General features: G+C 42.3%; 2 protein-coding genes across 2 annotated transcripts in view; one reads left to right on the top strand and one right to left on the bottom strand.

Annotated features, from left to right (window-relative positions):
• Nucleotides 1–2,143: 2,143 nt before the first annotated feature.
• On the top strand, nucleotides 2,144–5,940 carry LOC115046357 (twist-related protein 2-like). Its single transcript, XM_029506676.1, has 2 exons — nucleotides 2,144–3,474; nucleotides 4,769–5,940. The coding sequence occupies exon 1, from the start codon at nucleotides 2,373–2,375 to the stop codon at nucleotides 3,012–3,014; it is 642 nt and encodes a 213-aa protein (XP_029362536.1). The 5' UTR covers nucleotides 2,144–2,372; the 3' UTR covers nucleotides 3,015–3,474; nucleotides 4,769–5,940.
• A 189-nt stretch (nucleotides 5,941–6,129) lies between these two features.
• hdac7a (histone deacetylase 7a) overlaps nucleotides 6,130–24,822 on the bottom strand; it is a 45,259-nt gene continuing 26,566 nt past the window's right edge. Inside the window, exons 4-27 of the mRNA XM_029505503.1 lie at nucleotides 21,942–22,132; nucleotides 21,756–21,846; nucleotides 21,210–21,309; nucleotides 20,492–20,592; nucleotides 19,862–19,984; nucleotides 19,644–19,753; nucleotides 18,992–19,093; nucleotides 18,658–18,823; nucleotides 18,208–18,413; nucleotides 17,841–18,044; nucleotides 17,092–17,326; nucleotides 16,523–16,656; nucleotides 16,179–16,299; nucleotides 15,810–15,859; nucleotides 15,069–15,176; nucleotides 13,909–13,964; nucleotides 13,655–13,742; nucleotides 13,421–13,540; nucleotides 13,250–13,347; nucleotides 10,251–10,369; nucleotides 9,731–9,864; nucleotides 9,269–9,350; nucleotides 8,773–8,911; nucleotides 6,130–8,695 (exon numbers count right to left, since the gene is read on the bottom strand). Coding sequence (XP_029361363.1) covers nucleotides 8,653–8,695; nucleotides 8,773–8,911; nucleotides 9,269–9,350; nucleotides 9,731–9,864; nucleotides 10,251–10,369; nucleotides 13,250–13,347; nucleotides 13,421–13,540; nucleotides 13,655–13,742; nucleotides 13,909–13,964; nucleotides 15,069–15,176; nucleotides 15,810–15,859; nucleotides 16,179–16,299; nucleotides 16,523–16,656; nucleotides 17,092–17,326; nucleotides 17,841–18,044; nucleotides 18,208–18,413; nucleotides 18,658–18,823; nucleotides 18,992–19,093; nucleotides 19,644–19,753; nucleotides 19,862–19,984; nucleotides 20,492–20,592; nucleotides 21,210–21,309; nucleotides 21,756–21,846; nucleotides 21,942–22,132 — 2,921 coding nt within the window. The 3' untranslated portion in view covers nucleotides 6,130–8,652. The remainder of the gene's footprint in view (nucleotides 8,696–8,772; nucleotides 8,912–9,268; nucleotides 9,351–9,730; nucleotides 9,865–10,250; nucleotides 10,370–13,249; nucleotides 13,348–13,420; nucleotides 13,541–13,654; nucleotides 13,743–13,908; nucleotides 13,965–15,068; nucleotides 15,177–15,809; nucleotides 15,860–16,178; nucleotides 16,300–16,522; nucleotides 16,657–17,091; nucleotides 17,327–17,840; nucleotides 18,045–18,207; nucleotides 18,414–18,657; nucleotides 18,824–18,991; nucleotides 19,094–19,643; nucleotides 19,754–19,861; nucleotides 19,985–20,491; nucleotides 20,593–21,209; nucleotides 21,310–21,755; nucleotides 21,847–21,941; nucleotides 22,133–24,822) is intronic.

Raw genomic sequence — 24,822 nt, 5'->3', positions numbered from 1 at the left:
AAGGCAGAGGCCCGCAAAATGAGTGGAGCCGCCACCACCACCTCTGACAGAGGGTGAGGAGCTGAGGGCATCCCTAGGTCATCCCCAAGGACACAAGTACTTACATTAGATATAAGTATAAATTGTGTCTTTTAAAAAATAAAACTTGTATATATAACATATATATAACTTCTTGTATATATATCTCCACCCCCCGTCACCTCCAAACAGTTGTGGATGGTGCCATCTGCCTCGTTCAGCCTCCGACTGAAACTATTGAACACCCAGCGAACAGACTCAGATCTTGCCTCAGGTGGCTGTTCAAAGTATTCTGAAACAGAATCTTTTCCTGGATCACAAGAGGAGGATGATGATGATGAAGAAATGCTGTCTGCTGCCACAGGGAGAGCAGCAGAATGTACAGTACAGGCCAAATGTTTGGACACACTTTCCTATCTATTTGAATGAGAAAGTGTTTGGCCCGTACTGTATATAATTTAAAATAATAGAATATATGATTTCTAAATCAGTCACCCGCAATCCTGTTGAATTCCTCTTTGATGTTTCTTACAGGTTTGTGTCTTGGGAACACTTCCAACATTGGGAACAGCCATTTCAGTGCAAGAGTTACTTTTCTCACTGTTCTACACACTGTTGCCTTTCCAAAGTGCTCTGCGTCACTGATGTTGTAAAGAAAATTAGTTTGCAACAAACAAAACAAAAGTTAGCGCCATGCATCAAATGTGCTGTGATGTGAGCGCACGTCCACAGTGTGTGAGGTTGGTGATGTATGGCAGGAGAATGTTATTGAGATAAATGACAGATGCCCCTCTGGAAACGCCAGGACATCTAATCTCTCGCCACATAAAGCATTTCAAATTACTTGGCCTTCAATATCAATCAGATGTGGGCAATCCATGGGGAATGGGCAATCCATGTGCAACAGCTATCTTTGTGTGGGAGGAGACAGGTGGAAACTTAGGGTTTCTTAAAGAAAACCTGCCAGCAAGCAGGTTGTGTTCACAGATGTGTTACCATGGTGATTGACTCAGAGTTTCAGATCGCCCTCTTTCTGGAACCGATAAGTCAGAGTTTCCGTCATCTCAGGGTTAACATAACCTGCTTTCTGGAATACCCCTCTGGAAAGCAGCTTCTCCTAGATGGAGCTCAGTGGAGGAAAGTGAGAAAAAGTCCGAGAGGCCTCACTGTGATTCACAGAACTCATTCTTTCCTGAATGCTGTGATTAGACCTTAGTGCTGCGCTGCTGGCTGAACTCCAGCTCTTCCCTCTGTCCAGGTCGAAGCTCACAACCTACAGCCAAGTCATTGCTACAACAATAAAACCCTCTATGTCTTTCTATGTCACTTCTTTCTGTGCTTTAGTTAATTTGCCAAATAATGTGTTCACATTATGAAGGATGGTTTTAGTTTCTGTGATTTGAATATGTCTGGCAAGGGAACTGTAGATTAGTGTTAAAGGATTCTGACATCTCCAAACCTCTTCAGACACCAGTGATGGCTGCCCTGGCAACCATAACAATTTGATTTTGTTTACCAAACAGAAAATAAGGAGTGAAATTCTTATTACCTAAATCTCTTACCACCATTACTCCATCTGCCTGGAATGTAATGACTGAATAATATTGTCACATTTGACTGTGTGGCACAAAAACCCAGAAGCACTTTGTCCAAACTTTTCAGTCTTGCTGGACAGAAAGCAGTTGATGCTGGTGCTGAGCTATGAGGGAGGCAGAAGAGGACAGAGCACCAGGCAGAGGGGGGATGGTACAAACTCACTTCACAGGAAATCTGGAACCTATAAACTTGGTCAACTTCTATGACAAGAAGCAAACGTCACAGGGGTGGACACACCTTTGTCTCCGCCTCGTGCCTTTGATCGAACCAATCACTTAAGATTCATTCTTCCTGTTGTCTTAAGCTCAGCTGTCCAAAAAAAAAAAAAAAAAATGTCATGTGGACCAATCAGTGAGGCAGTTGGGTGGGGAGCTCAAACTTTCAGGGTCCCCTCCTTTTAAAAAGTCAGATTCAGGTTGCTGTTGTCTCACACGCAGTCACAGAACCGAGGCTGAGTGTCAGATTGGTTTGCCGATGCAGGGTTAGGGTTATTGCTCACCAAGACGATTGCGTGTGTGGAAGATCCAAAGCTGAGATTCAGTGTTAAAAAGTGATAACTGTTTGAGATGAAGAAAAATGCCAAGAGAAACACACAACGTACCAGAGGGAGCTCCTGAAGAAAGAGCGTGTGAAGGAGGCAGTGGGAGAGTGGAGGGACAGACACTGAGGAGGACAGGAAGGCTGGAGACGTTCAGAGAAACAACAGGAGGACAACGAGAGTCCCTCACAGACAAGACAGAGAGAAAATCTGGCTGAGCATGAGAGAGGAGGAGCAGTGTACTGATGCCCAACCTGAGGGAAGGGTTGTTTCAAGCAAGGAGAATGTGGTAAGACCACATTCTAACACATGTCCTGTTGTTGTAGCGATGCTGGGGGTCACTGGGTGTAAACGGCCGACAGGCTCACACACTGAGGATCACGTTCCTTCTCCCACCACAGCAGCTACAAATTGCAAGGCAAAGCCAGGGGAGGGCATCGAGATCTACACCCTGATGGGACACAAAAGACTCAAGAAGATTCCTCTTCATCGACCACCTTCCTCAGGCCCCTCCCTCACTCCTGGGCCGGGCCATAGTCCTGGAAGTCTCTCAGCCCTGGAGGACCCACATGCCCAGCGAGTGATTGCCAACATCCGGGAACGCCAGCGAACGCAGTCTTTGAACGAAGCCTTTGCCTCATTGCGTAAGATCATCCCTACACTGCCCTCTGACAAACTGAGCAAAATCCAGACCCTTAAGTTGGCATCCCGCTACATTGATTTCCTGTACCAGGTGCTGCAGAGCGACGAGATGGACTCCAAGCTGGCTGGATGTAACTACCTGGCCCATGAACGACTGAGCTATGCCTTCTCTGTGTGGAGAATGGAGGGGGCTTGGTCTACCATGTCCACTGGTCACTAGTCCTTCCCAAAGGCTGGACTCGTCTTTCACCTCCTGCCCTGTAACACACGGTGTTCAACCTGAAAGAAATATTAATATCCAACAGCTGACAGTGGACTCGCACTATGAAACGATGAGGGACATTTTTACACTTCTACATGAGCATTTAGATTAGCTGCTAATGCTCTCAAACCTACATATAAGATGTAAGTATGGATTCTGCTATGTTATTTTTGCTTATCAAAAGCAGCAGCCATCATTGCTCATTTGTGATAAGTCTGAAGAAAGGTTCCACAACAGGGACATTGGGCCCAGTGACTGTTTATATAGACCAGAACTGGACAGAGAGCAAAAACAATGAGACTTCAACATTTATTCACTTCAACAAGTTTATGGTGAAGCAAGTGATGTCCTAAGTTTGACCCTTTGGCTTCACCTTTGACTGCCGCCTTCAGTGTCATCATCATCGTCATCATCAAAGGTATGCTTTTTGAAATTGAATGAATGAATTTCAGCCTCAATTCAGCAAGTGTGAGTAAGTTTTGTGTAGCACACAAAAACTTATAAAAGTGTTCACTTTGACTGTTCTATACCCTTTCGACTTCTTCTTTTTCCTGACCACCCCTGAACTCACATGACAGTGGAAAAGTGGCCCGCGGGCAGCCATCATCTCAACTTAAATTTCTCCTCTTTATACCCAAACCAAGCCCCTTTGTCTCTTCCCAGGCCAAAAAAAACTTTCCTCTTGAAATTCTTTCCTCTAATTTTGGCCCAAATTTGCTTGCATTGCATGGAACTGTTATACAGCTACAGTGAGTTTATGAGGAGGCATAATGAAAATAACTGTCCTCTGGAAGCCATGAATCATGCGTGTCACCATCAAAGGGGAAGATCAATGTACCTCCCACTGGGAATGATGGAGGAGGCGAGAGCTGATTTTTATGTATGCAAATGAGCCATCGTGCATAGATGGACTCATGCGCACAAAAACACACACCACATCTCCAGTTTTAAAAAGAACCCAAGTGCTCCTTTTTCTCCACATCCCTAATTCCTAATTTATGCATGTAAGTAAACAACAAAAGCTGCTTTTTGCAATATTGTGTCTCCAACTTTGGAATCACGAGAAAGAGAACTGATACAAAAAGAAGATCACCTGCAGAATTTAGCTTTAAACAAACAGGCTGAATAAAAGGGGTTGAGACTGTGTCTGTATTCAACACATATCCATGACAAACTGCTCTGCCCTTCATTGCCAATATGCATGAAGTCTATAAACCAGTGGACTAAATTAGACCAAGGGGGGTAGCTAATGTATCCAGCTCCTCGGAAGTCTCTTGGTGAGCCCATAGGCAGTGTAGATTGGTCCTCTAGGCCCACACAATGTCAGAGATTTAATTCACTTCTGGGAGAGACAGACTCGGGAAAAGTTGGGTATTCTTTTAAAATAAGAGTGAAAGTCATCTAGTTTCTAAGACAAGATGGCAGTTGCAAATTTTCAACTGAAGGCGTCATAGTGGAATGATAGATGATAGATTTGGAAACAACAAACTGGAGTGCTTTTGCCAAAACCCAATAAATGTCTGGGATTGAAGCCCAGGCATCATCATGCCTGGGTATTCAGGATGAACACTTATCTTTTTTTTTGTGGCCATTAAGAAATATAAAATCTCCTCTTGCAGCGAAAATATCTTATTCTGAAGGGAATAGATTCAAATGTGGTCTCTTAGTTGGTCACCACGATAGCACAATGACACTCCATTTTTGTCTTCCAGCTGCTGAATGATGTGACCTTGTCTTTTCATCTACATGCTTTTGCCATTCCGGTCATATGAAGAGGCTGCAGCCTGCACGAATATTATTCTGAAGAAACAAATATAAATCTCATTGGAAAAAGACTGAACATATTGTGTTCATCTCTTGTATAGCCAGAGTTTTGTTTTTATTTTCATTTTTGGGTGATGTTTGATGAAAAATATCACAGAAAAATAGATTGAGTGATTAAGTTACAATTTGTGTGTCATCATTTGTCTAAAAAAAAAAAAGCCTTCCTGTTTTGGAGCTAAAACTGGATGATAAACATTCTCAAGATTTACACAGATGCCACACCTTCTTTGTCTGCCATCTGTCTTGTTAAATTGTCTCTCTTGTTTTCCCTTCCTTCCTCTGCTCTCTCTCTTTTTTTTAGTGAGGTCTCTGCCTTCCCCTGGTCAGTCAGGAACAGTTAATTCCTCCAAAAAGAACATAAAAAAGTTAATGTGTCATTGGGAAATTGATTTGATAGACCTTAAAACTTTTAGTCTGAACTTTTCCTCATGTGTATTTTCATGCCTGAGCTTCAGTTATTATTCATTTATTATTAACACTTTCACAGACACAGGAGGAAGAAAATAGGTAGTATGAATAACCAGATGCCACCAAATTTAAAATATTTTTAGATAAGTGTTGATGGCCATTAATCAAAATCTGTGAAAGCAACACACACACTGGGCTGGAGATGACTGATTCTGTTGATACAATTTCCAGGTATTTGTTACAATCACAGTGAATTCATTAGTCCCACGGTCTTTTATCTGTCGTGGCTTGAAGGCATCTGTCCTTTCCTCTATCCCTAACTTGCATGTAGCTTCTCAGTGGAGCAGCCAATCCAAGCCTCAGGTGTTTCCAAGACTAGAACGGGACACATCAGCTCCTTCCACCTTCATCCGCTAAAAACTAAATTAATGGAGAGCTGAGTCAGCTGTTAATCAAAGGCGCTTCAGAGAAGAGACTCCTGACATGTTGTATTGGAATTTTCTGATGTCCCTGCTCTCCTGGAGCTGGAGCTATGTGACATTTGATCATGGGCTCAGTGACTTCAGTACTTTTCCTGCTGCTGAACACATTAACAAGTTTGTTATGTCCTCTAAAGATGGGCAGACTGATGACCAGGTGGGTTTTGTTAGAATCCTACCTGCATCTATTATGTATTACCTGACCCCAGTACAAATAAAGAGATAATTTACAAATAATAAGCCTGTTTGGTTATAGTTGGTTCTCTGTTTCAGCCATGTTTATGTTATGTTTATAGTCCTAATTTAATTGCTTTGACAAAATTATTGAAAAAAAAAACAGGATTTAGAAAAATGGCTTATACTGGAAATTATTTTTTTTAATCAAGAGGAAAAGTCAAAAGTAAAAGTACAAAATAGACAATCTTTCTATACATATACATGGTAGGAAATGTAAAGGAAGAGTAACACATACAGGTAAGTAAACAACAATGAAAATGATTCAACGTCATGTTTTCAAATAACAGAATTGCTGTAAGTCCAGTTAGTTAAGAGTTACCAATACACATTACTGAATGCATTAAGGCACATGCGTAAAGTGTATTTTGGTCTTGAAGTTTCTATTTACAGTGTCTTTCTTTAAGAGGAAGCTACAATGAGATTAGTAATAAAGGGAGTTCAGGGTTGAGGCAGCTCTGGCCTTCATAAGACAAACAGGCGCTGGGAATATTAAATGGAGAGGTCACTTACAGTATGAGACACTTATATATCCACACACTGAACACATGACAGTTTGCATGTACGCACGCACGCATACACACACACACACACACACACACACGCACGCACACGCACACGCATGCACGCACGCACACAGTCAGACACAGGAAACAGGTACTTACTGTGCACTTGCTGTGAAGACACAGAATGATGTTTAGATCCTGTCAAATACTATGAACAACAATAAAACAACACTTATTTCAGTCCTGTTTGTAAAATATATTTAACAATGGAGCCATGGTGCAACAGCAGAGGGACCTCAGCCAGAGTAAATATCCTGTGGTCTGCTATAAAGGCTCTGAGACCTTCGGCTGGGCAGATGACGTCCCAGCAAAGGAAACTAGTCTAACTCTGTCCCCGACCTGAATGCTACACTGCAAACAGTTCCCACAGAAAGAGGATCGACTTGCTGCAAAGATGGAGTTCATTTTCTTCTAGATTTGACAAAAGCTAAATTTAAACATAAGGCAACTGGATTGAGCTTCTTAAAATCCCCACATACACAGCCAGATCATGAGCACAAGTCAAATCTCAGTTTCATTACAACGTTTTAGTCGAGATGCTGCTTCAAATTATAAAAATCTGGAGAGAAAATGTCATGATGAGACACAGCTTTGCTCTCATTAGCAACATTAGCTTTGGTCAATAATTGCATAAACTGGTCGAACCTTGAGTGCCCAACAAACCAACAACAAAACATTGTTTCATCATATTGTCAAGCCTTCAGACACCATGACTGTGACGTGACAAGAGTCGTAGCTACACAGCATTAGCACAACAAAGGTTACATACAAAAAAAAACAGAACAAAAGAAAAACAACAACAACAAAGATAAAACAAAAAAACCCACAATGCATTAATTTCCTTAGACTGCAGGACAGACCTGACTGTGTCAAACTCAAGTCTGCACCCACACAGGTTCAATTTGGTCTTTTGAAAAGCGTACAAAGAGCAGAGTCCCTGCTGGTCCCTCGTGTTGCTTGTACACAGCCTTTTTGTCAAATGTAGGCTATTTTAAGACTTTGGGTGGGGTTCATTAAGTGCATTAACATTATTGCCTCCATTGAACAATACAATGGTCCTCAGTGGTGGAACGGTGGAATGACTGCTCCTTTAGTCACAAATATAAACAATAATACAGTATTCAATACTAGTGGTACAGCTACAGTTTATCATTGCTTTGTACAATTGTGTGTGTCTGTGTGTGTTTGTGCAACTACTGAGCAGGAGTGGAATATAACCTGGTCCTAGAATCTTGCCTACATTTAAAGTTTTACTTCAGAGGAAGTACAACTGTACAGTATTTCGGCCAAAACGTCTTTAGAGACTTCATAAGACATGAAGAGCGGGAAAAACAAGAGTTTCATCCAAATCAAAAAAAAAAAAAAAAAAAAAATTAAAATAAAAAAAATCAAAATAAAGAAAACTATTAAATATAACCTAGAGAGAGGAGTTTTTTTCCCAGAGCTTTGTAAATCCTTATGGTTCACATTATGGAATGAACAGTGCAATTAAACAACAGATATATTCCCCTTTCTTTGTTTCAACAAAAACCACAGTTTGTCCCTTTTGTGTCATCATATTCTCTCTTTGCTTTGAGTAGATTTGTTGTTTTCTCTTAGTGGTTAAACTGTATGTCATGACATAATTAAAACAGACAACCAACGTGTCTTCTTTTTTGATGTGGCCACCTTGTTTGTTTTGTCCATCAGGTTCATATTTGTGGTACATTTTTCTCCAGGTGTCATACAGTAGGTTTTTTGACAGTCCTTTCAACAAGGGGACAAGAAGGGAAAATAATTTATCATCCTCAGTCATCTCCTTCTCAATCCAGTTGTTGGTCTTTTCTTTAAGGCAGAGTTAAGGCAACAAACAGCTGCTGGTGCTTCATGAGTTTCAAAGTTTGTTCCTGCAGAGGTTTGTGATGATGCATGCAATCCACACTTGGTGAGGATTTGGAAAAATCATTGTGTTTTGCTCTTTGGACATAGTTCAGGAGGCTTCCAGCTGCAGGAAGTGAGGTCACCAGCACTCAGGTCTAAGAGTTTTTTTTAGCATCAGGAGTCATTGGATATGCTGTAAATAAGGCCGTGATTGGTTGGATTCTTCTACATGGAGTCACTATCATGCTCCATTGTCTCATCGGGGAAGCTGGAGAGGAAAGTGAGAAAGAAGTTAGTGGTGTGTGGGTGTGTGTGTGTGTGTGGGTGTGCGTGTTTGTGCTGTACCTCTTTGTGGAGAGCACTCCCACAGACAGTGAGGCTAAAGCATTCACAGCATCAGTTTCCTCACAGTCTCTTCTCTGAGCAGCCAGATAGGAAAGGGACACTGACCCACTGTGACCCTTCACTCTCTGCCAGTACTGACCTGCAGCATCCACACATACGCACATTCGCACGTGTGCATGTACACACGTACGTACACACACACACACACACACACACACATATATATACATGCATGTTATTCGTCTCCACAGGTCACATTCTCCTCTCAAATCAGATGATACAAAACAGTGATAGAAGAAACACATTTAAGAATGTGCTAGTTTCATGTTAAAAGTTATTAATTAGATTTAGTATGCGTGTGTGGTCTTGCCAACATCTAAACAGTTAGGGAGAACAGCTACTGCTATGAAAAACTAATGCTGATCACCACACACACACGCACAAAAAAAAAATAACAACAACAACAACAACAAAACAGCAAAGACAAAACACTGACTCTGTATCTGGATGACAGTCTGCAGGGAGCGGATGGCATTGGCATTTGGCTTCTGCAGCAGGACTTCCTCTGGCATTGCGTCCTACAGGAGAGGTCAAGATATAGAGACCCAATCAAACAACCTTTAGTCTTCAGCCATTTTGTTCTGTACGCTTCTTCCGCCCAGTATGAGCACCGTTGCCTATGCTGCCACAGCATCACAGTTCTTTGTACTTGCATTAGCACTAAGATGTGCTCTGTTACAAAGAATTCAGGATAAGAACAGCTGTTCAGAATGTAGTGTAACACTTCATAAAGTGGAGAGTGTCTATATACTGCAACTTCCTGTCTGTTGTGTGCGACCCTCAAAACTATGATATTCTACAAACCCTGAAAATCACTTTCAGCCACAATCATGTGCTGGCTGCACATATAATCCCAGAGCAGACATTTGAAACCAATCTAGTTAACAGTATTCCTTACCTGTATGCCCAGGAGTGCACTGACACAGGCTTCAGATGCATCACAAATAGCTGTAAGGTCGTGACCTCCCTCAAGGGCCAAAACCAGACGACCCCCTGCCAGTGACATGAGCTGGTGGGTCAGGAAGCTGAAACCTGGGGCAGACAAGCACTCAAAAATTTTAACATGAAGCATGAACTGTGGAAAAGACAATAACACTGAAGCTGAAGTCATTAGAATGCAGGACTGCGGGATTTTGAAAAGCACTTTTTGCTATTATCTGCACCATTTTATAACAACAGAGGAATATTTTTTAAACGGGGATCCTCTGATAACAATGTACCACCAGCAGTTACTAATTATGGTTAAATAAGTGATCAGTGAGCTATGGTGGATGGTCTAACTCCCACTCTCTGGTCTCTCTGCTTGACAGCAGCTGTAACAATCTATTAAAATTACTGAATATCCACAGGACCATGAAATAAAGTTCCACTGTTCATCATTCACCAAAAAGGAGCACAGTGTGTTCTGCAGAACTTACATTTGGCAGAAACCTTGTACCCTCCCAGAGGAGCTGGGTTTCCTTCAGCAGCATCAAATCCAGCCGACACCAGAACCACATCTGGGGAGAACTCCTGAGCGATGGGAATCACCACAGACCTGATCACAAACACACACACACCATGAAATTTGTATCATACACATCAGAGGTTTGAACTTCATGTAAATTGAGCACAAATGGAGGAACAGAGGAAACCTTTTTTTTTTTATTCACATAAAAAGCAGGAAACCTCAAACCTAAGAGTCACAACATAACAATATCTGAACTCTGGAATCAGAGATTTGAAAAATTCACATTGTGGCTCAGATTCTGCCTGTTCACATTTCAGAGGTTCAACACAAACACAAAAAACACCATTGAAGCATCAAAAACATCTCTATAAACTCCATCCTTTTCCATCCAATTACAGTTTAACCCGTTGGCCTTCAATCAATCACTCATGATCTTCATTAATTAATTAATTCATCTTCTACCGCTTATCTTTCAGGGTTGCGGGAGGTGCTGGAGCCAATCCCAGCTCACATTGGACAAGGGTGGGGTCACCATGGACAGGTCACCAGTCCATCACAGGGCCAAAAGCTGGGGCAAAAGCTAACCACTATGCCACCGTGCTGCCCCTCACAAGCTTCACTATCTCATATATACACATCCAGTCAGAAGAGAAACATGTAAAACTCCAGTGAGAACTCACTTCCTGCCATGTTAAATTCCTCACACTCATTCCTCTTATGTGTCTTTCCTGATTGAAGTGTAAGAGTTTAACATTAACAAGGTGTTAAGACACTGACAGTAAAAAGTGGTTCTAACCCGGATTCATTGAAAGATTGGTCCAAATATTCCAAACTGGGTGATCTCCCTGAGATGACAATAGAAAAAGTCATCAACCAGTGAAACCAAAGCTGATCCAAACCGAGCAGACTGTTGTTTCTCTGCTCCGCATGCATCCTCTGCAGTGTCTGTGCACTTCAAACTCATTTCCTAATGTTCTTGTTAAATCTGCGGCTTGATGCCGTTGGCAGAGTTGAAGGTCAGAGAGTGTGAATCTGTTTCCCATTAGAAGCTTGTCATTTGCCTCACGTCACCAACAGCTCAGAGAAAAGAGGAAAAACTACCCATCTGGGATCCATTTCATTTCATTATTCTTCCTGGGGAGTTTTGAAACCTCCCTTTCACACACACACACACACACAGACACACACACACACTCTCTGTCATGACTGAATGCAGATGGACAACATGAAATCATCAACAACAATGAGGACACAGAGATAAGACAGACAAATAGATTAATGCATACGAATGCAAATGGACAAAGAAACAAAAAGGAAAATACAACATGGATCAAATTTCATGCACACACAAAAGGCTGTGTTACAGTTTGATTTTCAGTCATCATTTCAGCAATGAGAGGCACTGCACACACGTATGCACAGACACAAACATGGGCACACACACCTAACCGCAGAATCCAACCCTTCCTCCCCTGGAGACCCATTATCCCCCCCCCCCCCGCCAGGAGTAGAACTACAGAGACAAACTAATGGAAAGATGGAAGGGAGGACAGAGGAGGATGGGAACTTATTAAAGATAAATCAGGGGAGGAAATGAGGCAGGTGGGGGTGGGGTCCTAGGAGGGTTGCGGTAATGGAAAACAAGGTGGAGGGGGTGAGAGTGAAGGATAAGGTGTAAAATGCATCAAAGCTCCACTGCATAAGCTGAATCTGAATTAAATCCATTAAATTAATTTCAGGCTTTTCCACAGACCATTCAAACGTCATCTGTTACACTGGCTGGGGGTTCCAGAGCTGGGGGGTGGCACAAGAAAGGAGCTTAAAGTTTCCTTTGATTTCAGATGCTCAGTGAAGACACTGTGGGTTTTCACTTCCAAAAGAGTTCTGGCCAGGACAACAACAAACACTTAGATTTGTGAACTTCTGAAGCTTGTTGAGACATCCATTTTCTGCAGCATTCAGTCCACTCAGTGGACTCAGTGACCCGAATTCAGTCCTGGGCATAAAAGAAATATCTAAATCATGTTCTATGTGGTGAACTCTCATCAACTGTGGCCACAGGTAGATTGAAACAAACTGCCATTGACTTAGATATCTTATTAGGTCCAGATCTGAGGAGCGGCCCGTATGACTGACATTATATAACAAAAATTATATTTCCATCGGTCCACCCTCTTCTTTGTAGATCTGATGGGAAAGTGCTTCAACTCAGTCAGGTCATTCAACACATAGTAAAATCTGAGCTTCTCTTTGAGAAAATACTTGTTTTCTTCTTGACGCTAAATTCAGAATTACTTACATTTCCTGGTCAGCTCAGAAACAAATCTGATCAATGAATCTAATGGATGACTCTAATGGAATCTTATGGATGCTAAGAAACTATCTTCCACTAAATAGTGATAAATCTGACAGTCCCATCAACCACATCACTAAGACTGCCTGTAGAATACAGATGGTGGCTAATGTATTAGGACTCTGGTTCTGTTTGTTGTCTGATCTACAAGATTTCATATTCAAGACACAAATACAAATTAAAAGCAGAAAAAATAACTGTATTATCTGTGACAATGAAATGTCCATTTCTGTTATGTCCATATCTGTTTTAGAAAATATGTCATGGGAAGGTTAACAACTTTCTGTTGTTGATCACCAATGAAAGCTTTAGATCCACAATAAAGACCAATTTATCAATTCATGCTCAGTAAGAGCTACAGACAAATAGATGACATATTAAAGAGATAGTTGATGCATTAAGGACTCACTGAGAACTTCGACGTGTAATCACATGTGATAGTTGATGCATTAAGGACTCACTGAGAACTTCGACGTGTAAACACATGTGATTCTGGATCTTCCTTGGATGATGAACAGCATTGACGCTGTTTGTCTCTGACACGTAAAGCTTTAATTTCTCCCTCACACAGACATCCAATCTTGTAAGATTTGTGTTTAAGTAGTTGGAGCTACCTGAATGCAGCAAGGTACTCAGTGTCCCCCATGGGGGGCTCCAGTCCTCCTGTCCATGCCACATTGACGTTGAAGCCCTCGCCAGCTCCAGCACCAACCTAAAACCAGAAACAGGGTTCAGGGCTAGTTTGATACTGTCACTCAGGGCGACAACGTGTAAGTTCCACCCACCTCAGCTGGAGACCCGCTTCCAGGGAAGAAGTTCCCATTGTCATAGCGATGAAGGGAGATGTAGAGAACACTGGGGTCTCTGTAAAACACTTCCTGGGTGCCGTTACCATGGTGAACATCCTAGCAACAGCAGGAAGGAAGACATTTTATTACTTGACCGTGCATTGCAATATCATACAAATTAAAGTTTGGATCGGCTGCAACGTAGGCTTTCATCAGAAAATAATGTCTTACCCAATCAACAATGAGAATCTTGCTGATGTTCAATTTGTGTTGGAGCTGCTTTGCAGCTATAGCCACTGAGTTAAAGTAACAAAAACCCCTGCAGAGACAAACAGTGTTCAGAGACACCACTGAAATTCTGAACCTTCTCTCCACCAATAACAGCACACACAAACAAAAAAATGTTGACACCATAAATACTGTATCCTGAATAGAGAAGATTCTGATAACAGGAAAACTCACTGGTTAGACACACACACACTTACATTGGATTGGAGGGGTCTGCATGATGGCCTGGCGGTCTGACTACAGCAAAGCCGTTCTGTGCAGAAGAAGAAGATACTGTTTATCATGACTGCCACTGTTGTTGTGCCAAAGTCCTTTTACTTATATAAATGAAAAATAACTGCAAGTCATTTAAAACTGACACTTTAAACTCAGGTTATGTGTTGTAAAAATAAAACTGTTATATGCTGTATATTATTGTTTTAAGGTTTCTACATAGAATAATGCAATTTTATAAAAATTTACATTTTGTCATTTCGTTCCAAGCAGCTTCATTTTTCTCTTCTGAATCTCATACTTAAACATATCATACAAACAGCAGATCGAAAGCAGGAGTTCAGCATATTCATGGTACTTATTATGTTGTCTTATAAATAACTATGAGAGTCTACATTCCCTACAATATGTATAGCTCAATGACAGCTGTTTTGAATTGCTGTGGTTTTGCTGTGCTGACTACTGACCGAGCCATTGTTCTACATCACTGCCTGATTTATGTTATTTCATTTGTTTCTTGGGGTAAAAAGGTTTGGATTGAAGCTGCCGGCTATAAATTCTGTTAGCCAGTGGTGAATTTGAATTTAGCCATTTAGAAAAAGAAAAACAATGCCAGACTTTGATCAGAGTGAGGAGGAAAAAGAGGAGTGTCTAGAGAACGCTGTGATACAGGAGATGATCCTTGGGGCTGACTCTGCTGGAGCTGAAATTCTCGCTGACCTTTTTCATGCAAGTTTGTTTTGTCCCATGAACATGTATTTGAAAGCAGTAACTTTACATGTGCAAGTGTCACAATAAATCTCTTTTTCATGGAGGGACCAAATAAATGTGTCTCCAATCTTCCTGTGTTTATTGTGGGAGTTGATCCTCCCAGTGTGTTTGAGCTACTTCCATCACATCTGTAGTGGATTGATGTTTCTTGCCTTGCACATCTGTATTTTTCAGATATGGGGAAATTTTCTTAAGGTTTAAAGCTGACAGTTTCTCTTGTTGGGTAACATTCGATGCAGACATGCAAAAAAACATGCGGTGGGTTTTGAGTATATTTTATCAGGAGACCAACAGTGGGGAGGAGACAGGGGAGAGAAACAAGAAAATGGAGCAGGAATGAAAGAAAGATCTGTCCCTCTGTTCAGTGTGCCACCTTAATCTCCCCTTTGGCCACTTTGAATGCCAACTCAATGACGCTGCCAGCGGCCATGCGTGATGCCGTCGAGGTGTGTGATTCATTCCAGATCGTGTCGTTGTCAACCTGTTAATCAGCAGACAAATGATACAGCAAATTAATCCACAGAGTAAATATCCATTCACATTTACTGTATGTGGAACCATTATAATATGTATGTGGACATCTATTATAATAATATCTTATCAAGCTTGTTCCAGTGAAATATAAGAAAAACAAACACTTTCCTGAGGCCACCAATGAGCCAACTCACAGCTGTGACTGGAGAGTAAATATGCTTTACTCTCTCATCTTGAATCCAGATCTATATTTGCTAATAAGTTTTCTTCTCCATCTTTTTTCTATCTGCTGCCTCTTCACAAACTGGCTAGAATGAAATATGTAGCATTTCTTTTATTGCTGGTGATAGACATGTTGTTCTCATTAGTCTGACTTGCCATGGACTGACATGGACTGACAAACGTTTGCATTAGACCAAGCAACTCTGTCTTCCGCTTTGTTTTTGCGTGTAATTTTCTGCTGAAGATCTTTGATGCTTTTCTTTGAAACAATAGGATCTTTCATCAGAGTTTGTGAGGTTGTTTTATTATATACTAAGGGCTTTGGAAAATTATAATCAAAAGTAGTTTTTGTGTGTCTGTGTCCTTCTGTGTTTCTGTTTGTGTTTACGTGTGTGTGTTTGTGTTTGTATCGTCTTACCCCGACTCCCCCACATGGCAGCATCACAAACATTCTCTGAGAGAGGATTCCTGAGCAAACATAAAGACAGAGAAGACGAAATAATATAATGTTGACACTCTGTTGTGCTAAACTATGAGGACAAATGCAGACAAAAAAACAAACAAACAAACAAACAAAAAAAAAAAAACATTTAGACATTCATTTCCTTCGTATATATTCCTGACCCCCCACACCCCCACCCCCCTCCCCGCCACACTGAGCCATGAAAAAACTGCTGTCGCACTGACAGCTCCAGTTGTGTTATAGCGACCAAGTGTATTTACTCTGCAGACTCAGGTCCTTTTGACAGTCAGAATTGATGTGTAATCAGGATGAGGTGCAGCTCACCGGCCAGTTTGCGGTTATCCAGTTTGAGTCTGTTGAGAGGGTTGGTGCCATAGAGCAACACGTGTCGCTCAGAATGGACAGACTGCAGCTCCTCCAGAGTGGCTTTACGACCACGGATTGTCTGCATGGACATTTGCACTTTTACTCACTCTGAGGTGTAAGGAAGGCCAGAATCTGCCCCAAATGTAAAGAAAACTGCCCCCATGGTATAATAATCAGACTTAAAAACATAAAAATCTGCCCCACTGCTATCAAAATCAACCACAGAGGAATTATAATCGTGCATGTGCAGGCATGTTTGTGTCTATGCATGCGTGTGTGAGTGTGTGTGTAGTGTACCTCACCTCACACTGTCCCCTCAGGCCTCTCTCCTGGAGTCGAGACCAGATGCTCTGTATTCTCCCAGCATGCTCTGGGTGACTACTGTTGTCCCCACACGTGCACTGGTGCTTCAACATTTGGGAGTCATACACCAGGCCTGCACACACACACACACAAAATGATACACACTTTCATCCCCTCTGTTGACAGAGCAGGAGTTGTCTTTAAGGAGTTTTTGTCATTTTAGAAAGAGCATATCACTAACTTGTCTCTTCCTAAATATGAGGCTAGCAATTACCTGCTTAGCACAAGGCAGAATGCAGGGGGAAAAGCTAACCTAGCAGCTACTTCCTCCGTTGCATTCATACAAACAACCTGTGATTTCAGAGTTTGGACTGAAATAGTTTTTAGTCAGACTAGCAGAGACTTCTGACATGCAACTCCTGTCACACTTAGTTCTGTTCTCATAATAAACTAAGACTTTCCTCTGTTTTCATTTAGATGTTTAGGAGCACAGTGTCCCTTGAGCATCATGAGAAATATGATGATGAGGATGATCCACCATAGCAGCGAACAGACATGATTGACTCACCGGTGGTGAAACGTGGTTTGCTGTTGGGGTCCTGGGGGGGCAGGCTCAGGCTCTTTTCAGGTAGAGTGAGAGAGGTGGAGGCGGGTGATGACTGTGTTCGTGACAGGGGGCGATGGAAGCTTAGGCCAGCTCCGACCCCACCCCCACCATTGCTGCCTCGTAACATGGGCACTGCCAAGGTCTCCATCTGTCGATGCAGCTGCTGCAGCTGCTTCTGCTGCTCCCAAAGCAGTGACTGCAGAGACAGGGAGAGGCACAAAGTCACCAACAGAATCAAAAAGAATCATACACACAAAAGAAGACAAATTTCAATGTAAAAGGGTGACGTTTAGACCAGAAAGTCCAGGGTCTGCTCATCAGGTGCAAGCTTATTGTCAATAATACCTGTTTTCATTGACACCTCAATCTGACCTGTTCCACCAAGAAAAATCTGGTCAGTATCAAGTGTACAGTTTTATATTTTGAAGTCATATTTTAGAGTAATTATTGTTTCTCCTTCACTCGAAGCCTCCTCTTGACCCTAAACTAAAGAGTCACAGCTTGTATTTCATGCTGTGTGTCATCATATCAGGCTGGAACAGACACTTTATTGTCACGAGGTGACGCAAAAGCAACTGGAAAAAAGGAAGTGGAAGAGGAAAGCCAACCCTTAAAGCTTAAAGTACCAATAAAAGCCATGTGGTTTCTCCCTAAGGGTCTAACTGCACAACTGCTTTGTGTTTTTGCCAGAATTTATTCAGTTTTCCAACCTGGTTGAGGATGAGTGCTTGCTGCAGGTTCATGTGCTCTTCATGGCTCTTGGATGCTGCTGGCTCAGCCTCCCTCAGCGACTCTGCCCTTGCTCTGGTCTGATAAGTTGGCTCCGTTGGTGACATCCGGCCTCCATCCTCTGAGTCCATGTCCTCGGAAGGGATCTGATGCAGTCTGGGCTTCTCACTGGACTTGGACATCAGCTGCATAAGGGAATAAATATTCAGATGAATGTGTAAGTGTACCATTAATATTACAAAACCAGAACAAACCTAAGCTGCTTGCTGTTGGCTGACGGCGTGTTTTATATATCGAACAGCGAAAAGCTATATTTACGTCTAAATATAGCAATGTGATGATTCACACCTTTCCTAGATGAGTCTGTTGTCTGAGCCTCTCCAGTAGTATTGTGTTTTGCTGTTGTTGGAGAAGATGTGCGTGGAGGGTCCTCGGACTTTGGGGGAGGGGTTCAGAACGGGTCCTGCTCAGTGGCTTGTGTGGGTGAGCACCTCCAGAAGACAGGTGGTCTAACTGAGTACCAAATTGCAGTGGAACTGGGTCTAAGCCTGGAACTGGTGACAGACACAGGGGAGAAGGTCAGAAAAGTGTTGTTAAGTATGCTTTTTGTCTGCTTGGTAACCCACTGAGATGGGAGAAGAAGAGCAGAGGTTGAATTCAGCCAACTATACTGCCAAAACAAAGATAAATCTAAATATGACCACTAGATGGTACTGCAACATTGTAGACAGTAAAAGTAGAAGCCCTTTGTGAAAATGCACTGAGTTCACAATAATGTGAAAGCGTGTGCGCACTAACCAGTGAGCAGTGGAGTGTGTACCAGGCCTGAGGGCTCCAGGACTATAACAGGCAGGTGGGGATTTCCTGCCTGGTCATCTCTGCTCAGGGGGAGGAAGACTGGTGAGCCCCCAGCAGTGACCACGGGCACCCGGCCAACATTCAGGGACGACAGCTCCCCCTCGGACTGGACATACAGTTCATTGCACACATCAACATCAGAGTCCACAACTGTCCTTGTCAAAGTGACAGACACACAACTGAGATTCCTTTCTAATGGTGAATGTTTGTGGATGTTGCCAGAGACAATGGTGGTCAGTGTGATTGCAGAGGCAGTCAGAGGTCAAGTGTTTACCCTGGCATTGGCCGGGAGTCCCAGTGTGATTGTGGGCAGAGTGGATGTACTCTGGATGGTAAAGTTTGCCAGAGTCCCATCTCTGAGCAGCAGCTTCTGGGCCTGGGAACACAAAACGTAGTCTCCAATCTGAACTGATTTACACACATTATATCTGCTTTTTGTATGAGAGGCAGGGGAACTGAATCAAAACCTCTCCGCTCTGCTTTAATATATTGTCTAAGGTGTTTTAAAAGTCTTGCCTATAGTCAAGTATTGTCTGTTCAAATCTGGTGTGTCCTGAGCTGTGTGGATGCACGAAAGATGAATCAGACATGTGAGGCAGGTGTGACAGTGGCTGCTTTGATTAAATTAATTATACAGCTGACACACTCCTTGTCCCTTTTCTCTTGTGTCTCTGCATTAAACATGTCATTACTCTGGGTCTCAAGTTCATTAAACCTTGTAATCCCGCATGTGTTGAGAAAGCTCATTGTTTTCAATCTCCAGGAAGAAGAGCTTGACTTTACTGCATTACTTCATTATCTCAGTTTTCCACCAGACAGCTTTGATTTCTTTTCAGGCATTGATGAATGTTTCAGTTTGTTTTACTGTAAATATATAATAATCACAGCAGAAGAGTTTTGTGTGTGTGTGTGTGTGTGTTTCTAACCTCATGTGAGAGGCCGCCTGCAGATGGCAGTAGCCCATTCTCATTTGGCAGACTGTCATTTGGAGAACTACAGCCAGAGACCGGAGTGCTGCTGCTGCTCGGGGACGAGTCTGGAGGGGGGTGGCAGACAGCTGGAAGTTATGGGTGAGGATATGAGTATCATACATATTTCAGATATCTACAACTCAGATCCGTGTATGCATGTGTGAGTGAGTCACCCTGTGTGTCAGCTGCTCTGTGTTTAATTGTTGGTGGGGCGCTCTCTTTGCGAGTTAGCGGGCTCTTGCGGGTGTTGAGGTGCTTCTTCAGCTTGTTCTTCACCTTCAGATTGGGCTCAGATGCTGACAAATCAAAGAAACAGGGTAGTGAGGTTGTTACATATGTGATTATGTAACAGCGTTAGCTCATTTTGCTGCTGTCTGTCTGAATCAACAATGATTCAACTTATTTCCAGTTAATGAAGTGTGTGTGAACTTTACTGGTACCAGTGGACAAACTATAGGTGTCAAATAAGTATAATCAAGTGAGGCAGTGTCCACAAAGAAACTAGTAAGCAAAATCTTCTCTCATTTTATTGTTTCTATTGGCACTTCACTCAACACATTTGGACTAAAAATAAAAATGTATCTGTTTATTCAAGATAATTCATCTTAAATTTAATTAGAGTTTCACCAAAATGCTATCACAGAATAAAATGTTCAAAGATTTGTCCTTTTAATAAAAGTAAAATAAAAAAGAAATCAACATGACATCTTTGGATGTTTTGCAGTAAAAATGTAACTTCACCTTCACTTCACCTTGAACACAGAGACAGTTGGAGGAAAGTCAAAGTGATGCTGAGACTTTACCTGCTCTGCGTAGCGGCGTCTCCTCTGAGCCCTCAGATGAAGGCTGGGATGGAGGTGAAACCACCAGCTGTGAGGATGTACTGGGGTCTGGGCCCAGTTTTCTGTAGAAACGCAACACAAGCACGAAGAACCTAAATAGATATAGCATTCATTACAGCATAATTCATTCATCTTCTACCACTTATCCATTTTCGGGTCATGGGGGGTGCTGGAGCCAATCCCAGCTCACATTGGGTGAGAGTGGGGTACACCCTGGACAGGTCACCAGTCCTTTCCAGGGTCAACATACAGAGAGAGACAGAGAAAAACAACCACTCACACTCACACACTGTCACTGTCAGCTCTATGGACAGTTTAGAGTCTCCAGTTGACCTAAACTTGCATGTGTTTGGTTGGTTGGTTGGAAGGTGGGAGGAAACCAGACAACCCGGAGAAAACCCACACAAGCACGGGGAGAACATGGAAATTCCACATAGAATGGCCCAAGGCGGGAACCAAACCCACACTAAACCTGTGCTAACCACTATGGCACTGTGCTGCCCTCTAGATACAACGTGATCATTTTAAATTTAAGAGAATATTTAAAGGATCCCAGATGTGCAGTAGATTGTGACAAGTAGGAGAAGGGTTAGTATTAGGAGAACAAATGTGTTTGTGATGTGCATTTAAGGATTTGATCTTTTCTTTTTGTGGTGTGTTTGTGTGTATTGTGCATCACCTGTATGCTACAGGCGCTGTTCTCTCCTGCGCCGCCTGTTTGCGTTTGTTAAGAATCACTGCCTGGAGTTTCTGTTTCACCAGGGAACTGGCCACTGCACCTGTTAATCAATAACACAAACAGCCAATTAAAAACCTTGACGGACTCACAAACCGCTTGATCATGAAGAAGGGAAAAAAGGAATAACCCAGCTGGAACTTGAACGCACAACCAACCACTGCTGCATCATTATGAAGAAGCAATTATTGTGTGTGTCACTGTGTGTGCACACAGAAGCGATAGGAGGTGCTGGGAGTGATGGAGTCAATATTGACCCAGTGACTTTGTGTCCCCAGAGGCCAGAACTATATTTAACTGCACTGTTGTGGCCCCACTTTTCAGGCTATATTTAGCGCTCTCAAAGCAAAAAGCTGGAACTGTTCAGAAAAGATGTGAAGATCTGATCAAGGGACTTTCCGCTGTATGTCACAGTGATTGATACGTAAACTGAGGCTAGTAACAACATGTTAGTCAAGTGTGTGTGTGTGTGTGTGCTTGTGGACTCACTTTGTTGACTCTTGTCTTTATGTTTTAGCTGGTGCAGCTCTTGGTTTTTCTCATGGTGCTCCTGCTCTCGCCTCCTCTGCTCCACATTAAACTGAAATAGCACACACATTTAGATTGTAACAGCACAGGAAAAGAAAATGCCCATGTATTTGGTCAAAGAGGATTCTCTTTGTTTCTTTCCTTTACCCTGATCTGTTGGTGCAGTTGCTGCTGGGCAAAAGGGGTGCAAGGCTGAGTGGAAAACTGGGTGAGGAGTAAAGGTGGGTGCAGAGGTGTAAGGAGCGCCATGTCCGAACCAGGACGCATCCCCCGCTCTCCCACCCTCAGGTCCATGGGAAACAAGGCCACGTAAGAAACAGGCACTGCCACTGGGGAGTCTGGGAAAAGACAGGGGTAAAGGGAGGGAGTGGGAGAGGCGTCAGTTTGCTTCATCCCGACTAAGAACAGCTGGTTAACACAAAGTCTGAGGGAAACCCCACCTGGAAAACAAAGGGTGTGTGAGCACAGGAATTAAATAAGCTGCAGCCCAACAAAACTGACATGGCTGCCGGGAACAGACGCTGGTAAAACGACTGCCACTGTGGCTGATGAATCTATTTATATTTGGAATTATTTCAGTGTTTCAAAGGATGAAGGATAAAAGTAGACTTTCTGCCCAGCTGAATCTTTTCACTTCATTTCACTTCATTACTAACTAGGACAATGACCAATGTCAATCTTTGAAAATGAGAAAATCAGTGTGGCTCTTTCACACAGAATTATAAGTTAACCTGATTGTGAAGGGAGTTTTTGTTAGTATAACAAAATAAAATGTGCCATCCTAAAAAGAGCAGGTAAATTAATCTGTTATATTTTTTTCCTGTGGACAATGCAGAGCCAAATATGTCAAGTCCTCACTGCTGCAGATCACTTGGTTACAATTTATTAAGAAGGACCAGAGAAGTGTGTTGACTGGCTTTTTTTTTAAGTGTCCTAAATGAGGACCTTTGGTTGCAAGGGTGCAGTGCATATGTTGTGTGTGCAGCCACTGCGATGCAGTCCACTGGCGAGGGATAGAAAGGCTCTGCACACGGCAGAAACTGTGCACTCAAAGGTCTCTCATGATAAATGTTTCACTTCCCCAGCATCAACACACACAGACCACCAGCTTTGTGTTTTCTTTTCATTAAGTCACTCTTTGTGTGTGTGTCTGAACCTGTCTACCTGTCTGTGACAGACACACACATACACGTTTCCATATTATTTGCAAGTTTTTGAGCTATTTGAATCGCGTGGTTGAGTCAATGGGAAAGATTCCATCATCTGGCACTAAAACAGGATCCAGGAAGGGAACAGCTTTCAAAAAGGCTGGGGTTGGTTTCTCTCTGTCAGACATACACACAATACACTTATATACTTCCATATTCACACTTAAATTCACACTGACTGGAACAGCTATTAACAAATAGCAACAAGAACTACACTTGCACACGGGGACAGTCATGCAGCAAGCAGACCTTCAAACATTGTACATTTGTTCACACATAACACACTCAAACAAAAAAAAATTCATTGCACAGAAAAACCTCTTTATTGTACACATAACAATAAACACTTTGAAACTCTTACGCCGCTGCACATACAAGACAGTCTTGAGCAAAAACCAATTGTACAAACCTGCCTTGATGTTTAAACCAAATCTCAGACGCACACGGACACGGATCAGGCCTAACTTGAAATAACTTGGAATGACATCTTCTTCATGTTGTTGTGAAGTAAATGTCACTAATTGAGGTCACTCACCAACATGGCACAACTAGAGAGACAGAGAGACACACAAACAATGGTCTTATATGCATCACTGTTTGGATTAATGCGACATAGCTCTGTGTGTGTGTGTGTGTGTGCATGCGGTATCAGTGTCATATCCATATTAGGAGTTATGAAGCAGAGAGACGAACTGAATGCCATAGCATTTCATTCATTCATTCATTCATTCATCTTCTACTGCTTATCTGTTTCCTGGTCGCAGAGGGTACAGCCAATCCCTGCTCACGTTGGGCAAGAGCATGGCTGGATTAGCAGAGATCCATTGATAATCAACACACACACACACACACACACACACATTGTTGTCAATGACAGAAAAGAATAACAAGGTTATTATTCCAGAGAGAAGGAGAGAACATAGCTTATACAAGGAAACAAAGGCTGCTAAAGTGTACACACACAGACACACACACACACACACTTTCCAGACTATCCCAGTGACGTCACCTCCAGTTTCCCGTTGTAGTTGAAGTGAAATTGAAGGGTAAGAATATTAAGAATGACAAAAAAAAGGTTTGCCTTCACATGTTGCTCAATTCTCACTCTTCAGTGTTTATTGACCCTTCAGTGAGACGAAGGTGAGTGCTGTTAAAATCATGTCTTTGTGGTGTTCATCTCAGCATTTCCAGGATGCAGACAGAAGACACGCCACGTTTCCCACCATAGGCAAAATAACTTACAATACATTGTTTCATTGATATTTTACATATTGTGTCTTATTTACTGTGTCTGGGGACTCTTGAAAACCAGATCTAGGTTCAAGTCCACAAACCGAGATACAGTGTCTGGATCTCTAAAGAGCAGGGAACCCATGTTTTAGGTTGTTAAAGAGTGGTGTTGTGTTACAGCTCATTCTACGTGTGTCGGTCAATAACACAAGTTCATCCTGTTATTTTCTTTAAACTAGACAGTTTGAATAGGGCAGAAGAACCAGTGAACACACATGGACTAACACAGGACATTAAAGCAGCCAAATACAAACACTTTATCATCATCATCATCATCATCATCATTATTACCATGTACCTAGGAAGATTCCTCTCGAGCTATCAGCTATATTTTTAATGTGATGTTTCACTTGGGAGACAAGTGTTAAGAGTGTTGACTGTGCCCTACAGCAATGATGTCCACATTTTAATACAGAGACAGACAGGTATGGACAGGTACAGGTGGGATTGAACAGGATTGCAGAGGGTCAAATGGGGACAGACAGGGATGGACACGGACGGACAGGATGACACAAAAAAACTTTTTAGGC

The sequence above is a fragment of the Echeneis naucrates genome, chromosome 7 (genome assembly GCF_900963305.1).
Source record: "Echeneis naucrates chromosome 7, fEcheNa1.1, whole genome shotgun sequence".
Lineage (NCBI taxonomy): Eukaryota > Metazoa > Chordata > Actinopteri > Carangiformes > Echeneidae > Echeneis > Echeneis naucrates.
This window is presented reverse-complemented; position numbering and strand designations above follow the sequence as displayed.